Source organism: Microtus oregoni, unplaced genomic scaffold (genome assembly GCF_018167655.1).
Source record: "Microtus oregoni isolate MIOR12 unplaced genomic scaffold, Mior012 000020F_ref0000438, whole genome shotgun sequence".
NCBI lineage: Eukaryota > Metazoa > Chordata > Mammalia > Rodentia > Cricetidae > Microtus > Microtus oregoni.
In genome coordinates, this window is record NW_024543079.1 from 34,877,570 (window position 1) to 34,898,021 (window position 20,452).

The window sequence follows — 20,452 nt, forward strand, 5'->3', positions numbered from 1 at the left end:
TCTTTATACATTCCCAGTGATATATGTATCCAACTCAGGACATTTCCTTGACCTTTTTAAACTTTTGTTCCTTCTTATCACCTTGGTTTCAACATAAATGGCCACTCTGCTTATTGTATTTTCTCAGGGAAGTCCTTGAAGTCTTCCTGACAGAGTTCCGTCACCTCTCAGTCCTGTTTTCCTCTGGGTCTTTCCTCTCATGACTTCCCTCTGTGTGCTGCTTCTTTTTGCTTCAGAGAGACATTCCTGTATGCTGAAATGTCACTTGAAGGAAGGCTATATAGTTTCACCTATACTTGCCAGTAGCTTCTGTTCACAGGGCACTGCTTTTACTTTGCTCATCATCATTTATCAGTGACTGACACACAACATGCAGTGTATTACACCGTGTGTCTACTTTCCTTCCTGGCCTCTTTGAATTAGTGTCTCCCTGTTCCATATTGCACACACAGAGAGAGTGTGGGACACACAAGAGCAAGGCATTTTTGCTTGTTTTATGTATTGTCTTCAGAGGCTAGGGCAATAAAATAAAGACTGTGGGAGCAAATGTTACTGACTAGATGGGAAAACAGTTTTCTAGGAATTAGTATTTTAAGATGCAAGTTTAATAGTCTAATAGTTGCTGATACTCAAGGTTGTTTTTCTTTCTTACTCTTTCTTTTTTTTTATTTTTATTTTGAGGCTTTGGGTTCTAAAGAACCAGACCAGCTTGAAAACCAAAAATATACTTTCCTTGGATTTAATACATACTATGCTTTGTCCTAATAAGTTATATTATTTTTTAATAAAGATTTTACTCCCACTGTTTTGTCTAAGCTGGTCTAGTTTATTCACTTACTTGTTTAACTTAATTTATTTTGATTTTTGGAGACAGGGAGAGGTTTCACTATGTAGCTCAGGCTGGCTTAGTCTTGCAGCCTTCCTATCTCAACTTCCCAAAGCCTAGTCTTATAGTTGAAAGTCACTATGCCTAGGTGCTCTACTGCCTTAAATTGTAACCTGCATGCTACCTACCTGTCTACCTGCTTTCTAAACTAGTTGGTTTATTTTGCATAAAGCAGAATGGCTGACTGGTTTTTTTAAATAGGTGTTTCCAACTAACAAAATAAAAATAATCAATTTTATATTAACAATTTGATAAAAATACTGGCTTTAGCAAATGTTGGGAAATTTTATGTGTATCTGTTGAGTATGAAGAAGAAAAAATGACTAAGTATTTGGGGGCAAGGAAAAGATGGTGTGAGGTAATTCCATGGATGATTTTGCCAAGGAAAATAAATTAGGCAGCTCCTTCCTCTCGAGGACTTTTATGGTTGGAGCTGGATGTTGACATGACTAGCAGAACAATATTATACCAAGTGCTGAGGAAGACTCTGCCTGGCTCAGCATCTTTGAAGAGAGGGACAGAGTTGGAAGTTTGAGATGGGCATATTTTCTTTGATAGAACTTATATTTCAGGCCCAGGTTCAGCATATATGAGGCAGGGCATGACTGTTGAGGTATTTGGAGGGCCAGGCTGGCATGGGCTCTAATTAGGGCCCAAGAGACAAGGGAGGTTATATTGATGTGAAAATATTTGTGTATAATATTAAAAAATTCTAATTACTAAGGCTTACAATAAAAAAAAACCTACCAGTTTTTTATTCCTTCAGTTGTCCCTGGCCAAGTCCCTGTCTTATTGTTTTTCTTTTTATATTATATTTACTTTTATTTTTTGGTTGTTTTATTGGGGTGTGGGGGTTCTAAGACAGTTTTTCTCTGTGTAATAGCACTGGCTGTCCTGGAACTCTTTGTAGGCCAGGCTGGCCTCGAACTCACAGAGATCTGCCGGCCTCTGCCTCCCATGTGCGGGGATAAAAGACATGCACTACTGCCTGGCTTCTATGTTTCTAAATGGACAAATTTAGGTGGTTTTGAGTGGTTAGTGATTTGGAGCCTTTGGGGAACTTATGAAAGAGGGGTGATAGGAGTATAGGTTTGGTTTGGTTATATAGCCCCAGCTGGTTTCTGAATTTACTGTATAGCTAAAGATGACCTTGAACTTCCAATACTCCTGTCCCCACCTGATGATGGGATTGTGGTCATGGGTCACCACCCTGCTATGCTATAGATGATGCTGGGGATGCATGCTAAGAACACACTAGAGCACCTGACCTGCAGCCCAACCTTAAGTATGCATTTTCAATGATGAAAAACTATTTCTCTACAGAAGCATTAAAGCACAGATTGGACAGGTAGCCCTGATTTGTAATGTAAAACTGTTGCATTTTATTTTCTAACATTTCACTGGGAGTGATTAATTTATAATGACCTTTATAGCTTTGTTAAATGTTCATCTGGCTTTGGTGCAGCAGACAATACAGGGTCTAGTATAGCGAAGCAGGCCCTAAAATCCTACTCCTCTTGGAGGCATGCCTACCAATGCCTAGCTTGACCCATTCTAGGGGTTTGGAGTCCATAGACCAGTGACAGAACACTTAAGTTGCCTTGTGAATGACCTAAGTTCAGTCCCAAGCACCACCAACAGCTTCAAAGAAGAGAGGGAACAAGAGAGAAGAGAGAAAAATACAGCAAACACTTGTAGTGAGTTTAAAGGCAAGTGATTTTAAATCCTCTGTGCTTCTGTATAATCCCAGTTTTTCCCTCCCTCCCTCCCTCCCTCCCTCCTTCCATCCCTCACCTTTCCTTAGCTACTTAATTTCTCTCAAAAAGCTTTAGTCTTATTTCAATCCTTAAATAATATGCCATTTGATATTTATATGAATTTAATTTTTATGCTTTGTTGTGGTCTTAATCCATTTTTGTATATAGCTATAAATTACTTCTGTTCTAGCTATATATTCTATTGCTTATTCTACTTCTTAATAATAATTAGGCTGTTAGTGTTGATATGGATGTTATTCACCAGGTCTCATGAAATATAGATGTAAAATTTCTCCAAAACTTTGCTTACTCACAATACAGATACATGTGTGTAAGATTAAAAACAAGGTTCCTTAGTTCTTCCCATTTTGTGTTATGTACTGTTAGATTCAGATCTTGACTTCATTGGCTTTGTGATCCACTCAGCTGCTAGCTCAGCAAAATTAGGCATCCACATCTGAGTCAGACATTTTTAGAAGAGTTGCAGGATAAGTAAGTTGGAGTGTCCATCACAACCTATGGCCAGTTCTCAGGGTAAAGTCCTGCCAGGTGAGAAGGAAACTACATGAGCCCATGGTTCAGGCATACTGTATTAAAACAAGTTTCTGGTTGAGACTAGGAGACTCTCTCCTTAGATTACAAGACCGCTGAAGTGGCAGTGGTTTCCTGTTCTCACTAAGATGCCCCAGTACAGACCAGCTGGCTTCTGTGAGCACAGGCTCCTTCCTGAGAGCAGCCACTTGCTGCATTTCAAGTCTCCACAGCCATATCTCTTCTCCTTGTTCGCTATCATTGACACAGCACATCCTTTACATCATTCTGAGAGAGGAAGACATAGAATTAATTGTAAATGTTTGTAGATTTTCTTTGTTTCACCATCATGCTGTTTTCTGTGTTAGCATTGAGAACTGTGAAGTCACATTGGTTGCTGTTTCCTTAAGTATAATTTGTTTCCCCTTTGAGGCTTCAGAGAATCTACTTTGTTAGCCAGTGCTCTGAAATCCTAGAAATGGATCTTCTGAGTGGTTTTACCCCTGTTCTGAGCAGTTGGTACCCCACTAGCCTCTTGCTTGATGTGTGTCATTAAAGACTGGACTGGGCATGCAGCATAGTTGGTACAGTGTTTGCCTAGTGTGCTCAAAACCAGCACAGCACAAACTTGGTGTGGAGCTACGTGGCTGCAACCCAAAACTCTTGCAGGTAAAGACAGGATCAGAAGGTCCGTTCCGAAACCAAACATGAGACCTTGTTTGGGGAATGTAGAGGTGTGGGACTTTAGGTGGGAATGTAGTTCAGTGGTAGAGTGGGTCCTGGAGAAAACAGGGAATGTACATTTCTGGATTCAATTTTATGTTAGCCCTCTGTATCATTGACACTTGGACACAACATTTGTGATCCATTCTCTGTTTTGCTCTTCATCCTACTCTGAACCTTTCCCTCTGTTTCTGTTGAGTTTTCCTTATATGCTATTGTGTTTTGAATTCCTAAGGCCTTGTTTTGTGCTGAAAGTGCTATGTGGGGAGCATGTTTGTTGACAGTCCTCGTTCTCCCAGGTCAGGACAGTTAGTCCCTTTTGTCTTTTTCATATTCCATATTTAAAAGTATTCTTGGCTTCCTAGATGAGATTGAAATCTAGAAAATTAATTAGAAGCTCTGGGTTAGTGAGTGGATTGTTGAGGTGGGTGTTGTTTTAGAGTGGTCTTGGTGGCCTGCTTGTTCAGACCTCTGAGATTACTTAGTGTTTAGGGCTTTACTTTTTGGCTGATCCTCATAAAAAATGTGTGCATCATATTTGGGGGACTTTAAATGGCTGCTAGTGTGGTCAGCTGAGAGAACTGAGGGCAAAGGGGGTGGGTTGTCTCTGTTTAATTGGTTAACACATTCTTTTGCTGCTGGTAGAAGTGGTAGCGGTCTTCTAAAATACCAGACCCTCCCGTGGACCTCATCTTCCATTCTAAGAGGCATCTATTTATCTTATAAGTCAGTGTCAGAGGGAGGGACAGCTGTGACCAGAGTGAGATACTGAATTGCTGCTCTGGCTCCACCTCATCCTTCTCCCTCCCACTTTACTTTCAGATCAAGGGAAACTTGTGTGCTACTTTTAAAGCTGTTTTCCCTATGAATGGCTGACGATTGATCTTTTTTTCTAACTAAAACCTTTTTTTTTTCTTTTTCTTTTTTATTGAGAAAAGGAAAAAAAATCTAACTAAAACTTTTGTCTGATACTGCAGCCGTCTTTTTCTCCAGTCTCTACAATTTCACGGCTTTGTCTGCTAGCTGGCATTCTCCTGTTCCGACTTTCACAGGGCAGCATGTGGAGCTGGTCTCTGCTGTTGGGCGTGCCTCACTCACCAGAGGCTCTCTCTCTCTGCTCTCTCCACGCTAGATACTGTTCACTTGTGACTTGTGTCATGGGGACAAGCTCCAGCTCTTGGGAGCCTTTTCTCCTGTGAAATAAGGCACCACCAGTTAGTTGATTTGGAGGACATACACTTTGAGGATCGCTAGGAACCTACGGATTCCATTTTCTGATTTGAAGAATTGCTTTGTAACCAGGGCTGTAAAAGAACAGTTTTGTTAACCCTTTGGTTTTATCAGAAAGCAGAATAAAATCTCTGTAATAAGGGCATCTCGGGCACTTTTAAAAATGAATTTTCTTGAAAAGGTTAAGTCAGGCAGCTTTAATAAACATGGAATTACATTACTTTTTTTGTTTCACCATAGGATATACGATTGGATGCCTGAACAGCCAAATATATTCCAGGTGGAGCAGCTGGAGCGCCTGAAGCAAGAACTGCCAGAGCTCAAGAACTGTTTGTGTCCCAGTGTTGGCCACTTCGTCTCTTCTTCTCTCTGTGGGGAACCTGGTATCCACGTAGATGCCAATGGCATTGACAATGTGGAGACCTCTTAGTTTGTAGTGCACAGAGGACGTTTGGGGGCATGCGTCACTGTTCTGATGCTCAGTTTCATCCTTGAACACTGCTTCTCTGCCATTTAGGTTCTCAGTCCAATGAAGCAATAATGAAGTATTTTACTATTTCATTACAGTTCCTGCAAGAATATCAAGTATACTATTGTCACTTGGCCAGGTATAATTACCAATCAGTCTATACAATGAGAAATCTACTGTTAAATATTTTCAATTGGGTATCTAAGCCTTTAATGTTGAATCTTCATTAAAAGCATAATACTTGGAAATTAATTATATAAATATCTGATATTTAAAGTTCAGGCTTTTCATTTGATTAGGTCTTAAATCTTAAGTGCTTGAGAAAAATGACTGCATAATTATACCTGACCATGAAAAAATAAGTACCTCAAATGCATGTATTTGCACTGGTGACTCCAGCTGTACAGATCTTTGTCATCTGTGTACATGGGTGTCTTACATGAGTTGATATGAACGTGCACCGTTTCCATTCGGTCTAAACCTCAGACTGCTGCCATTTCCCCACTGACCCAAGCCAGCCTGCAGATGAACCATGAAACTTGTTTTATAAACCTTTCAAAACTGTTTTGCATAAATGTTAAAATTCCAGAATCCTGCAGGGTAAAACTTAATGTATAAAATGTTAGTAAGAAGTATATATTGCATACATAGTAGTATAGATCACAATATATAAATTTGACTCAATGCATGCTTTAGGTTTTAAGCATGAGACTGTACATGTTTACTGTTAAGTCCTTGCATCTGGTGCTAGGTGACTGAGAAGATGTCAAGGACTGAAAATATTTTGTCGCTTAAAAAACAAAGTCTGTTTGTAGACACTTTGAATATGCTTATTTAGTGTCTCACTACCTAGTACACATAACTGCTGTGTGAGTATTACACAGTAGTTAAATTCCCATGCAGAAAAATAAATGTCCTGAATTCTCAAATTGGTATTCTTTGTTTAATATATATCATGTATGTAATTTATTTAGGAATGTCAAAGATCTTACTGTGTATAAACGCATGTTTTTAGGCTTATACTAAGATTTCTTCATTAGAAGCAGATTGTATTGATAAAACTGTAACTTCAGAATGAATGTTAAATAAAATGACAGATTTATTATTTTTTTTCTTTATCTTAAGAAGGTGTTACTTTTGAAGAATGGTTTTATAATGGTATTCTGACAAATAGCAATTTCATTCTGATCGTAAGGCTGGCTCACTACCCTTTCTCAGTTTGTCCCTACTGAGGCAGTTTGTTCATGCTTAGACATATTTTGACAGGAGCCAAGAACCTAAGACTTGAAATGACAAGTTGTTCCTTGTCTGTCTGTTTGTTTGTTTTGAGACAACCTGTGTAGCCTTGGCTCCTGGAACTCACTGTGTAAACCAGGCTGGCTTTGAACTCTCAGATCCTCCTGCCTCTGCCTCCTGTGTTATTAAAGTCCTGCGCCACCGCCTTCAGCTTCCTGGTTTGTTTTTTAATAGTGTACCAATGGGGCTTTGGTCAGCTCTTCACTGCGGAGAGATGGGCCTGCAATCCTACAGTATTGTATTTGAAATGTGATGTTTAATGGAGCATAGTTTAGAACATGTCTTCTGCACGGGCATTTCTGTCTTTGCCCACATCAAATGGGAATTTAGCACTTTCATATAATCAGTACCTTCGGAAACAGACCTTTTCTTCTGTAGACCTGCACACCATGTGTGAGCACTCCCTTAGAGTTTTCTAGTTTTGTTCTAGCTCCATGGTGGTCTCCAGGGCAGAGGAAAGTAAAGGGGTACCACAGAGAGGTGCTGTGGAGTGTGGGTTTAGTTTCAAAGAGCTGGGGTGACTACCACAGAACCCTTTTCTCTCTTCCTGTTAATGGGTAACTAGACTATTTACCTGAGCTAACCCAGGCTCCATATCACTAGCCACCACCTTTCCACTCTACTCAGCCGAGTTGTGCCTGCGACCAGCCCTGCGCCCTTGTGCCCTTTGCTTGGGAACTCTCCCAATCACTTTACCCCACCGTACTCTATCACTGTGCCATCTTTCTCCACTGCAATACTGTCGAAAGGGAGGGACCTTTTACTACTCGTTATATTGTGTGTGCCAGTGAACCTTGAGACACAGGTAGCATTCATCGTACCTACCGTATTTTTCTTTCCACGGTGCATGACATGTACTTGCTATGAATGCACATTTTAAAGTGCATTATGACCACTGGGATAGTTTGTTGACGTCAGGTCTGTTTGTTTGGTTTTTATTATTGTTGTTTTCGAGACTGGGAGAGGGGGAGTGTTTCTCATTGTAGCCCTAGCTGTCCTGGAACTTGCTCTGTAGACCAGACTGGCCACAAATATACAGAGATCCTCCTGCCTCTGCCTCCCAAGTACTGGGTTCAAAGGTGTGCATCGCTACACCGAGCTCTCAGCTTTTGCATGTAAAAGTTCAAAATAAACCAGGCAGTGGTGGCGCACACGTTTAATCCCAGCACTCTGCAGGCAGAGGCAGGCAGGCAGGTGAAAGAGTCTTTGAGTTTGAGGCCAGTCAGGTCTACAAGAACTAGTTCCAGAGCAGCTAAGACTGTTACACAGGGAAACCCTGTCTCAAAAAACAAACAAAAAAGCTGAATGTAAAATTGTTTTTATACTTTCTGAAAAGTTGTATGATTCTTTGGCATTGCTCCCTGGAACTGTGTACTGGCACTGCCTAGTAAACCGAGGCACACAGCTCCCCCCTGAGGCCGCATTGAGGGTTGGCCTGACCTGCCTTGTCTGGGAAGGTAGAACTTGTTGGGCCTGAGTGTGGTGCAGTCCAGCTTGGTAGTCATAAGGAACAATCGTCTCTTCTGCCTGTCTTTCCCTGTGTAGCTGTCTCTGCATTGTATGGTCTACAGTGAATAGGTTTGATTACACTGGATTCATGAAAGAGTACCTACCCTTCATTGAGATTTAGATACAGTTTATTTACTCTTTTGTTTTGATTATGTGATTTTCAAGTTGAAAGTAGGATATTCACATCAATGAGTCATCTAACTGGCCCATAAAATGGGCTGAGATGTCCAATTGCAGCTCCAGCCTCCAGAGCTGTCCTCTTGCGGCTCTGCCGAGTATACCCTGGCTTCCCCATAGGCCAGGATAGCTTTGCAGCTCTGGAGCTGTAACTCTCACACTCCCCTACAGGGACACCTCTTAAGTCTCAATCTTAGGCCTTCTGATGTGGTTCTTTGGACATTCTTTTCATCCTATGAGATTTCTCACTTTCTTCCAGAACTCCCACTTCTTTCCTTAAGTCTCAATCTTAGGCCTTCTGATGTGGTTCTTTGGACATTCTTTTCATCCTATGAGATTTCTCACTTTCTTCCAGAACTCCCACTTCTTTCCACTATCAGTTTAAGTTGTTCTGAGGCCTTTAAGCATGTCTGTGAGTGGGAATATAGGTCTGTAAAATGTTCTAACGTAATTTTGTGTAGGTTTTCATTTTAGCAGCTTGCATTTTATTCTCACAGTAAGATAAATTAGGACTAATAAACATTTTTCAAAAATTGGCTTAGGTTGATTTATGAGCATTCGGCCTACATGTATATGTGTGTGTGTGCACATCTGGTGTTAGCAGAGGTCAGAGGGCACCATTGGATCCCCTGGGACCAGAGTTACGGATTGTTAGGAGCTGTGGAGGTGTAGGTGCTGGAAACTGTCCTAACTGCTAAATGATCTCTCCAGTCCCAATAAGCATATGTTAATTCAAGTGGATGATTAAAATGCTTAATGTTTGACAATTTCATTTATGTAGATAATGCATTTTGATCAAATCCACCTCTACCCCATGCCCTGTTCTGCTCCCCCAGTATTCCCTCTCTATTTTGAGTGCTCTTTTAAAACTGTCTAAGGACTTATCATAATTTTATGTATATGAGTGTTTTGCCTATATGTATGCATGTATACTATGGTGTGCCTGGTACTGGCAGAAGCCAGAAGAAGGTTTTGAATCCCTTTGAGCTGGAATTGCAGACAGTTATGAGCCACTGTGTAGATGCTGTGAACTGAGCCCAGATTGTCTGAAAAAAGAAAGTGCCCTTCATCTGTAGAAATCTCTCCAGCCTCGTTCGTGTATTTTTTTAAAAAAAATAAAATAAAATACACAGAGAAACCCTGTCTCAAAAAACAAAAATAAAAAAATAAAAAAAATAAAATAAAATAATCCCATTGAATGCACTTAGTGCTGGCAGTGTGTGCTCACAAGGGACTATCTCCTGTGCCATAGGCAACCTCTCAGGGGGCCACATCCTTGAAGAAAATGGACTCCTCCTCTCTTGGAAACCATTAATTGACAATAACTCCAGAGCTAGCAGTGGGGTTTCATGATTTCCCCCATCCCATCCATACTGGGATTTGGGCTGTCTTGATCTTGCACATGTCTTATGCATGCTGTCAAAGTCATGTGAATTCATACAGCTGTTCCAATAGTGCCTGGAAAATACTGTTTTCTCTAGTCACTACCTCTGGAACCTGAGTTGAAAAATTCCTTTATCAGATTGACTGTAGGCAAGTCTTTAGGATATTTTCTGTATTACTGATTGTTGTGGGAGGGCCCAGCTTGCTATGTGTGGTACCATCCCTGGGCAGATGGTCCTGGCTGGGATATTGTAGTATGAGGTTGGGCGCCATTCTGTAACACGAGGGGTTTCTGTCCACCTGGTATCCCACAGTCCCAAAGAAAATCACACAAAGATCTCCATAAGTTATAAAACTGATTGGCCCATTATCTCAGGCTTCTTATTAGCTCTTGTAACTTTATTAACCCATTGTTCTTATCTATGTTAGCCACATGGCTCAGTACCTTTTTCAGCGGGGTTGGTCACATCCTGCTTCTTCGGTGGTCTGGACAAGAATGCCGAGGGAGCTTTCTGCTTCCCAGAATTCTCCTGTTCTCATCACCCCACCTCTACTTCCTGTCTGGTTGTCCTACCTATATTTCCCGCCTGTCCAATCAGCATTTATTTAAAATATGATTGACAGAATACAGACAATTCTCCCGCACCAGATATAAAAGGAGGCTGAGAAAGCCTTGAGGAAGTCAGTAAGCAGCATACCTCTGTGGCTTCTGCTCCAGGTTCCTGCCTGGGCTTCCCCCAGTATATATAAGTCAAATAAACCCTTTCCTTCCCAAGTTGCTTTTGATCATGTTTTATCACAGCAGTAGAAAGCAAACTAAGAGATACCCCTCTTTCTCAATGACCCCTAAACCTGGGGGGACTTCCTGAATAGGACTCTGGTCACACAGGAAATTGGCAGATGGTGTTTCATGAAATTCACAAGTTTCTGTGCAGCAAGGGAAACATTTGAATGAAGAGCAGCCTTCAGAATGAGAAAACTTCACCATCTGACATTGGGTTAGTATTGAGAATATGCAAAGCACTCAAAAAACTAGAAACGTCAAGAAAACAAAAATGTGCTGTGGAACTGAACAAACTGTTCTCAAAGATGACAAATGGCTAAGAAATATTTTAAAAGGTTCAACCTCTTTAGTTGTATTAATTAGGGTTCTCTAGAGGAATAAGACTGTGTGTGCATGCGCACATGCGTGTGTATTAAAGCTGGTTATAGTGGCTCTCAGGAGGCTGAGGCAGGAGGATCTCTGCTAGTTCAAGGTCAGCCTGTTCAACCGAGCTATTTCCAGGATAATCAAAGCAAGAGTAGTGATTTTTAACCTTTGGGGGCGACCCACTGGATGGACTGACATTTTCACAGGGGTCACATATCAGATATTCTGAATATCAGACATTTACATTACAATTCATAACAGCAAAATTACGATTATGAAGTAGCAATGAAATAATTTTATGGTTGCAGGTCATCACAATACAGGGAACTGCATTAAAGGGTGGCAGCATTAGGAAGGCTGAGAATCACTATTGTAGAGGTCTGGCTGAGGCTGCTTTGTGGGGAGCTGCATGACTGCCCAGGGCCTGGCAATGCAGAAGAGGTTGGGGGTACGGTAGGGGTGAGGTAGGGGGTGAGGTAGGATCGCGGTAGATCTGGATCCTCCTCCCGAGGTGGGAAATGAGGAGGGTTGACAAGATGGAAGGCCCAGATAGCTGAGACCTCCCTGAGAACCTGCAAGGTTCATGGTGTCGCTGACTAGTACAGGAGCTGTTTGCCAACCTGCAACATTTTGGATATCCGTGTACTTGGTTCTACAACTGAAAACAAAGAAAATACAGTGCTCTTCTGAAGAAGCCAGGGCGCCCACCTCTCAGCCTGCTCAGGCAGCACCTTTTTGTGTGTGTGGATGAATGTTTTCACGAGTGCCTGTAAATATGTATATATAACTATATTCACGCCTGGTGCCGCAGTGACCAGAGGCAGCATTGGAGTTGGAGTCACGGGATGCTTGTTAGCCTGCCCTCTGGTGCTGGGACTTAAACTTAGGTCTGGAAGAGTAGCCAATGTTTTTAACCAAGGATTCATCTCTCTAGCCTCCTATCGTTAAAACTGCTTCTTGCTGGGTAGCTCTGGCTAGCCTGGAACGTGTAGTGACCCTCCTCCCTCTGTCTCCCAAATAATGGGGTCAACTATAGCCACGTGCCACCACAGCCAGACTTTGTCGGTTTTTGCTTTTTTTCCCAGGCGCCTCTTTACATAGTCAAGGCTGGCCTGACCTTGCTGCAGTGTTCCGATTGTAGCCTCTGAACGTTGAATTTACAACAACCGTTCTGGCTTTGATTTTATTTTTCTTGATGAATTGCTGATCATTGTCGCTGATTCCATTTTAAGGAAAATTATCAGTAGGTAGATAAATAATTGTACTAGTTGCAAAAACATATTTCTACTTAAGATATTTTACTTTATTTTAGACCCATGGTAGCAGTTGAGGTTTAGGTTCTGGCGGGCATTGTAGCAATAAAATTTTAGACGTGAGCGCCACCTTGCGGGCACCTCGTGCACCGGTCCACTGCGGCACCGCAGGCGAATGCATTATCAGCGCCCCTCAGCTTCTGAGCAGAGTTCCATTATCAAGGCTTCTAACAATTTTTACCTTTCCTCAACCGTACAACGAAAGTAAGTACTACTATGACAGGTGGCTGCAGCGGTATGATGAGGTATGTCAGCCACTGACTGCCGTCCAACAGCAAGCTAAATTCTTCATAAATGAATGGAAGCAATTAGGGCACGCAGCGGGCTTCAGGTGCGAGGTGCTCACATCCTCTTGACTGAAAAGTGGAGAATTTAAACTACACGATCCCTTGTTGTCTTTGAAATCTGCACCCAGCTCAGACATGCTGCATGTGCCTGCGGCAAGTTATTGTAAAGGCGTGCATCAGCTTTGAAGTCAGGATTGCCCCAGCCTAGGTGAATCTGGACTTTGCCGAGCCTGTGACGCACTTGCCCTCTGCGAGGTCTGAATAGTCCTCTGAGGGACATCTGGGTGCTTTCCGGTGAGAAGAAAGCTTCTGTAGATATCCGTGTACTGGTGTTGTGCACACGTAATCCCCAAGACTGCAGTTACCAAGTCCAGTGATTACTGTATGTTCGGGTTTTTGTTGTTGTTGTTGTTGTTATTGTTGTTTATTTATCCTCATGTTCACATTCTACCGAGATTTTTTTATTACTGAAAATGTATTTTTTTCTCACATAATATATCCTGATTGTGGTTTTCCTTCCCTCTACTCCCCAGTTCCTTCCCACCTCCCCTCCCATCTGGGTCTACTCCCTTTCTGCCTCTCATTAGAAAACAGACAGATTTCTATGGGATAATAATAATTTAACATAAGCATGAAGCGCCCAAGAGAAAGCACAAGAATCAAAGAGCTGCTTGTTTGCACACTCAGGAATCTCATAAAAACACTAATATATAATTAGCTATTATATACATATATGTATGTATATATATTCTGAGGACCTGACCCATGCAGTCCCTATACACATGACACACGGCTTCAGTCTCTGTGAGTTTCTATGGGTATTGCTCATGTTGATTGAGAGGGCCTTATTTTCTTGGTGTCCTCCATCCCCTCTGCTCTCTAAATACTCTTTCTGCCTCCTCCTCTGAGGGATTCCCTGAACCTGAACTGAGGGGAAGGATTTGATGGAGACACCACCGTTAGGTCTGAGTGTTCCAGGGTCTCTCTCTGCATCATGTCCAGCTGTGGGTCCCTGTATGTGTTTCCTCCTATCTGCTGCCGAAGGAAGCTTTCCTGGTGATGGCTTCAAGCTGGAGTTGCATGTTCAGTTTTCTGTTTGTTTTGGTTTGTTGTTTGTTCATTTGTTTTGAGACAGGGTTTCCTCTCTGTAGTCCTGGCTGTTCTGGAATTTGTTCTGTAGATCAAACTGACCTTGAACTCAGATTTGCCTGCCTCTGCCTCCCAAGTACTGGGATTAAAGCCGTGTGCCACCACATGTTGCTTGTTTAGCTTTTTTTTGAGACTGCTGAACTTTTCCACAGAGCTACCATTTTACTCTTCCAACAGCATCATGTGGGAGACTGGTTGCCCACCCGCCTTGCTAATTCTTTCTATGGTCCCTGTTTTTTTTTTCCTTCAGCTATGCTAATAGACAGAGACGTCACTGTGAGCCTTCCTCTGGCCTCCACAGGCACCAGGCACACATGTGGTGCGCATACATACATGGGGGTATTCACACACATATGTACAATAAATCTTTTAAAAGAGGAAAAGAAGAGAGAAAAAGGAAAGATAGGGGAGAGGAAAGGAGGGAGGGGAAGAAGAGATGAGAGAGGAGGGGAGAGAAGAGGGGAGAAGAGAATAAAGGAGAGGGAAGGGGGAAACAGGAAGTGAAAGGAGGGGAGGATAGGAGAGAGGAGGGGAGAGGAGAAGAAAGAGAAGGAGAGAGGGTGAAGAAGGGAAAAAAGAAGGAGCGGGGAGAGGTGGGGTGAAGAAGGAATGAGATTCCAAGGGCAACAGCACAAAGGGTAGATGTGCTGACCAGAGACAAGTAGGAGCAGAGCTCCTGGCCTGGGAGGTGTTGAAGAAGGAAGGTGAGTCCCTGAAGCCTTGGGCTCTGGACCAGGGCATCAGGGCAGCAGCGATGGGGAGCACAGGACACTGGGATCCAAACAGCTTCAGTTGGTGACCAAGGGTGGAGATGTGTCCAAGGCAGCTCGCCCTAAGACCAGTTCCAGGAAGCTGTGCTCAGGCCCCATCTTTGAAAGACCGTATGTTGAGAGGTCGTGTGGGACAGAGTCCCCCATCACGCAGGCCTGGGCTTCCAGCAGATGGAGGTCGGGAAAGAAGGGTCTGGGTGTCAGTCAGGTTTATTTCTTACCACACTTGCACATCTGCATGGACTGAGCAACCAAATAATTTCCAATGTAAGCAGTGACATCTGCTCCTGGTCCATCTGCATCACACACTCTCTCAGAAAGCCAAGTTCTCTGAGCTCAGCAGAGAGCTCTCCTACACCCCTCCCACCTGCCATGTCTCCGGCTCTGCCAGCTTCTTGCCAGGGCATCCTGCTGTCTCCCTCCTGTTCCGTGAGGACATAGGTCTCAGGATGGTTAGATGGTAGTTCATTGCAGCAATTTGGGTCACAGTGTCCTCTCTTAGTGGAGACTTTTCCAGTGGCTTCCCAGCAGGCCTTGCTTGGCACATTTCCTTCTGCAGAGCTTCTCTCTGTTAAGTTCCCTAGGCTCATTCTTGCTTACTTATCTCTGAGTAAGGTTTTGCATAAATCAATTTTTTAGCACGAAGCTCATCTGGAGGAAGGAAGAGGGAGAGCTGTGGCCCAGGCTCTCATGAATTATCATCTAATCAAGGTTTAATTTTTTTCTATGCTCAAAAGAGCATATAAATTGTGCACACAATACAGAGTGGCTCCTGACAGCACCTACCACAACTCGACTGTCTGCACCTCCGCACACAGACCGTGCAATTATTTCTGAACGCCCCTCTCTCCTACCACCATCATCTCCAACAATCCTTTCTAGAATGTTCTCATTCTCCATCAGTTCCCTTCTTTACATTTTGCCTATAGCTCTTCCCTCCCCCTCTTCATTCCTCCCCTCCCCTTCCATCTCCGCTCCTCTTTGCATCGCTGCAGGCTACGTTGAATAGTTTTGTGTATCTTTGAAGTGGTGTGTTCCCTCTGGACCTCCGGCCCTTGTCAGGGACTTTATGTCATGGAGCCATGGTTTGCTTGCATCTCTTTAATACTACAAAGCACTTCCTCCAACTGTTTCTACCGTATTTCATCTCCCTGGCTAACGCTCGCTTTGCTGTTTATTTCTCCTGCTGACGTATAGTTGGGTTGCATTCAGCTTTGCTGCTCAGAGCAGGATTGTCACCATCCTCTTGGGTACACATGCCAAGGGGTCTGGTTATGAAACTGCAGACTCTACTTCATCAGTTAATATTGGGATTAATGAGTCCTGGCCTTCAGCTGCTTTTCCCTCCTAGAACCTTCTAATATAAGGTTACTAGAAACTGTGCCTCCTTAGAGGATCAGAGGATGGGATTATCACCTGTTGACCATTGACTGCAGTGTATTTAAGTCTACATGGTGTTAATAAAGGGGGCTTTGGTATCAGTGTTAAAAGGTCTGCATGTTGGTCTGTCTCTGTGTCCATGTTCTCAACCTCCAGCCCCTTGCCCGAAGCTCGCGAACTGGGTTCTAGCGCACAGAACGCAGACACGCAGACACGGGGGCGCGGTGCGTGGCAAGTTAAGACCAACGCAAAAACTACTGGTTTATGTCCCCTGCTATGGGATAGCGCTCTTGTACACTATAAAGATTTGTCACTCATTGGTTTAATAAGACACTGACTGGCCAGTTGCCAGGCAGGAGGTATAGGTGGGGCAACCAGTCTAGGAGCATTCTGGGAAGAGGAAAGGCGAGATGCAGTTGTCATCCAGAAGCAGAGGAAGCAAGATGAGGTTGCCATACTAAGAAAAGGTACCAGGTCACATGGCTACACATAGATCAGATTATGGCTTACATTGTAAGAGGTAGTCAGTAATAAGCCTGAACAATAGACCAAACAGTTCGTGATTAATATAAGCCTCTGTGTGTTTATTTGGGACTGAATGGCTGTGGGACTGGGTGGGACAGAAATTCCCATCTACATCCCCCACTTCCCACTCCCATGCCTGAAGTGACAGTGCATTACTATGATTCTACTTCCAAGTAAGCCCTTTAGACCTCTGTGTGGAGGACATGCATCCACCGACAGACAATGTAAGGTAGTAACAAGACTCCTTTCCTCAGTTTTCACAGTTCGATGTTGTTTACTGCTGCCTCTCCCCCTTTAAAATGTGAGTCCGGGAGAGAGGGGCTCTCATGAAGCTCCTACTGAAAGGCCTCTGTTGTGTCTGAAAGACATTCTTTGCCTGGTATCCTCCATCCCTTCTGGTTCTTCTCTTTCACCTTCTCTCCCACATAGGTCTTTGAGCCCTGAGGGGAGTCTCTCACTCTCTACACATTGTCCAGTTGTGGGTCTTTGTGTTAGTTTCCATCTACGGCAAGAAGCTTCCCAGATGAAGCATGAGTGAGGCACTGATTTAAGGGTATAGTGGTATGTTGTTGCGGGTTATTTTATTGCTATGCTCTTTTAACGACTGATAGCATTTGGTTTTCTAAATACTAGAGCTGTGCAATAATTCTCTTGTATACTGTAAAGATTTGTCACTCAAATCGGCTTGGTAAAATGCTGATTAGTCAGTAGCCAGGCAGGAAATATAGGCGGGACAACCAAACTAAGGATGATGGGAGGGAGAAGGGCAGAGTCAGAGCAGGAGATGAATGTGCCATGCTAATAAAGGTACCACCATGTGGCAGAGTATAAATAAGAAATATGGGTTAACTTAAAATGTAAGAGCTAGTTAATAATAAGCCTGAGCTATTGACCAGGCATTTATAAGTAATATTAAGCCTTTGAGTCAATTATTTGGGAAGAGGCTGTCGGATATTTGGGGACAGGTGGGCAGGACAGAAAAATCCAATTACATACTAGAGCCGTGACCTATCCAGTCTCAGGTTCTTGGCCACTCTAATAGTGTCAAGCATGGCTTCCATCTCGTTGAGTAGGTCTTAAATCCAATCAGAGAGTGGTTGGTTACTCCCACAATATTTGTGCCACTATTGCACCAGACTATCTCGCAGGCAGGTCACTGTTATAGGTCTGAGGTTTGTAGTTGGGTTGATTACCATCCTCCTCCTCTGATAATGTGCAAAGTGTCTGCCAGTACCATGAACACTAGTCAGCAGGGGTGAAGTCTCTGCTTAGGTACCAGCTTGACTTTTTTGTACTCAATATGTGTTGTCTCCAGGAATAGGTCTCACCATAAGTTTGTGGGAGTCAGCCAATAGCCTTGACAATAGCCTGAGTTGTTTGGAAGAGTCTATGAGGCCTCTTTTGCCAATGATTCAACTAGATGTAACCCTGACACTGGATGTTTCACTTGGTGGCATAAGATGTCTAGTTGGGGCGTTCTCTCCCCCATTATTTATAACAATTACAGACATCAAAACGGTATGGTAGACTGGGTTTACAGTGAATACAGTGCATGCTTAGCATATCTGAAGCCCAGCACCACCCAAACTGAGTGTGGTGGCACATGCCTCTAGTCTCAGGTTAAGCACATGCAGCTAGAGAACATGCATTCCATGTCAGAGCCACCCTGGGGATAAGCAGTCACAGGGGACCAGCAAAGCTGCCTTGCAGAGAAGATGGTGGTCAACCAGATTTGGGAGAGCAGGAAGCTCATAAAGAGCTTGGTGTGGGCCATCATCGGTGTTTGGTCATTCCTCTCAAAGATTAGCTTTCACAAGTGGCAAAGATGTTCACAGAAGAGTTTGGAACCACATCTTACACGAAGTCATGAGATTTTGTCTTTCAGTGGGAGCTGGCACATTTGCATGGCAGCCACGGACTCCGCACAGAACTCCTCCAAAGAGCCTGGGTTTCTGTTGTGGAACAACTGTAGGGAAGGAGGTCAGGAAAAGAAAGTCAAGGTGGACCTTGAGCCTTTCAAACCAATGAGCACATCATTGTGTGTGACAGATTCCATAGAGGCTTTTGTGACAGCAGTTTGGCTTTGTGCCATAGGTGGCAGTGGTGGCATTCTTTGCCACTCTAAAAGGAAGCACAGGGAAGCCTTGTGTGAATTCTCTGACAGTCTGGAAGTGAGGGAAGTAGGAAGCGAAGTTAGAATTACCTCCTTTTAGCTCACCCTTGCAACAGTAAACAGGCAGAGAGGAAAAAGCTGAGGAGGGCTCAAATGGAGTCAGCTGGATATGTTGTGCAGAGGTGACCCAGACTTTTAGAACAGCTGGCAGAGCCTATGGTGATGGAAATGGCTTCCCAACCTGCTATCTGCCGAGCTCCTCCCTGCATACAGTCACGGAAGAGGAGATGTGAATAGGGAGGTGCTTGGATGAAGTCAGCCTGACAGCAAGCCCTGCTCTGGGCGAGAATGAATCACAGGCTGTGGAAATTACAGATGTCAGGATGGTAACATTCTATGAAATCTGGCTATGTATCCCTGGCTGTCCTGAATTCATTATGTAGACCAGGCTGGCTTCAAACTCACAGGGATCTGTTGCCTCTGCCTTCCAGGCTAGGATTGCACCACCACACCTAGCCTGCAAAAACTCTTTGACTGCTGGGGTTTTTTTTCTCCCAGAAGTTGATAGAAGTGAGCTAGAGAGATGGTTCAGTGGTTAAGAGCACCTGCTACTCTTGCAGAGAACCCTGGTTCAATTTGTAGTATTCACATGGTGGCTCATCACCACCTACATGTAATTCCCGCTCCGGGGATCCAATATCCTCTTCTGACCTCCACATGCACCAAGCACACATGTGATGTACGTACATATATGCAGTTAAAACACACATGAAATAAATCTAATTTTTAAAAAGTAAGTCGAAGCGAGGTCATGTGGGTATGTTTCTTATTTTGACCAGGTGAAAATTGAGTTGCTATATTTCTTTCTTTTTATTTTTAAATATTTATTCATTTATTATGTACACAGTGTTCAGCCTCCATGCCTGCAGGCCAGAAGAGGGCACCAGATCTCATTACAGATGGTTGTGAGCCACCATGTGGTTGCTGGGAATTGAACTCAGGACCTCCAGGAGAGCAGTCAGTGCTCTTAACCTCTGAGCCATCTCTCCAGCCCTGAGTTGCTGCATTTCCTAGTGACCCACTTAGTTGTCATTCTCTGCTTACTCTGTGTAGGAAGAGATGTGGTTGAGGCTGGAACTGGTTCTTTTTTGGTCTCTGTGCCGGGCATACACCACTGTGTCTAGTGTTGTATCTGAACCTAGGTCTTCAAGCTCGTGCAGTGAGTCACCTCACAAACCCAAGATGTTGTGTATCAGCCAAGGAGGCAAATCATCTAAATGAGGACCCCAGAACTGGTGTTTATGCAATCTGTAGAAAAGTACTGAAACATTTTGAGAAATTTAATGCGAAGTTGACTACTCCCTCCATTGGGCAATAACACTTGGTGTCATCTCCTTTGTTTATTTTGGCATTTTCATGTCAACTAGCTTTTAAAAGATAAACACACCTACCTAACTTTCTATAAGCTGGCCATCACCATTAAGAGAGCTATTGATGGAGGAAGGTCATTGGCTAATAAAGGAACTGCCTTGGCCCATTTTATTGGTTAGAGGATAGGTGGGAGGAGTAAACAGAACAGAACGCTGGGAGGAAGAGGAAGTGAGCTCAGTCTCAACAGCTCTCCTGAGAGAGACGCCATGCCCCGCTCCCGGGATGAAGCTCCGACCCAGGATGGACATAGGCTAGAATCTTCCTGGTAAGCGCACCTTGGGGTGCCATACAGAGATGATTAGAAATGGGCTAAATTAATATGTGAGAATTAGCCTAGAAGAGAATGGGCCAAGCAGTGTTTAAATGAATACAG

At 43.4% G+C, this 20,452-nt stretch overlaps 1 protein-coding gene across 4 annotated transcripts in view; it reads left to right on the plus strand.

The window, feature by feature from the left end:
• Positions 1-7,037, plus strand: part of Gpcpd1 (glycerophosphocholine phosphodiesterase 1) — a 57,564-nt gene extending 50,527 nt beyond the window's left edge. For all 4 annotated transcript variants that reach the window (XM_041670388.1, XM_041670390.1, XM_041670389.1 and 1 more), the window contains one exon: positions 5,368-7,037. In XM_041670388.1, coding sequence (XP_041526322.1) covers positions 5,368-5,557 — 190 coding nt within the window. In that variant the 3' untranslated portion in view covers positions 5,558-7,037. The remainder of the gene's footprint in view (positions 1-5,367) is intronic.
• The last annotated feature ends 13,415 nt before the right edge of the window (positions 7,038-20,452 follow it).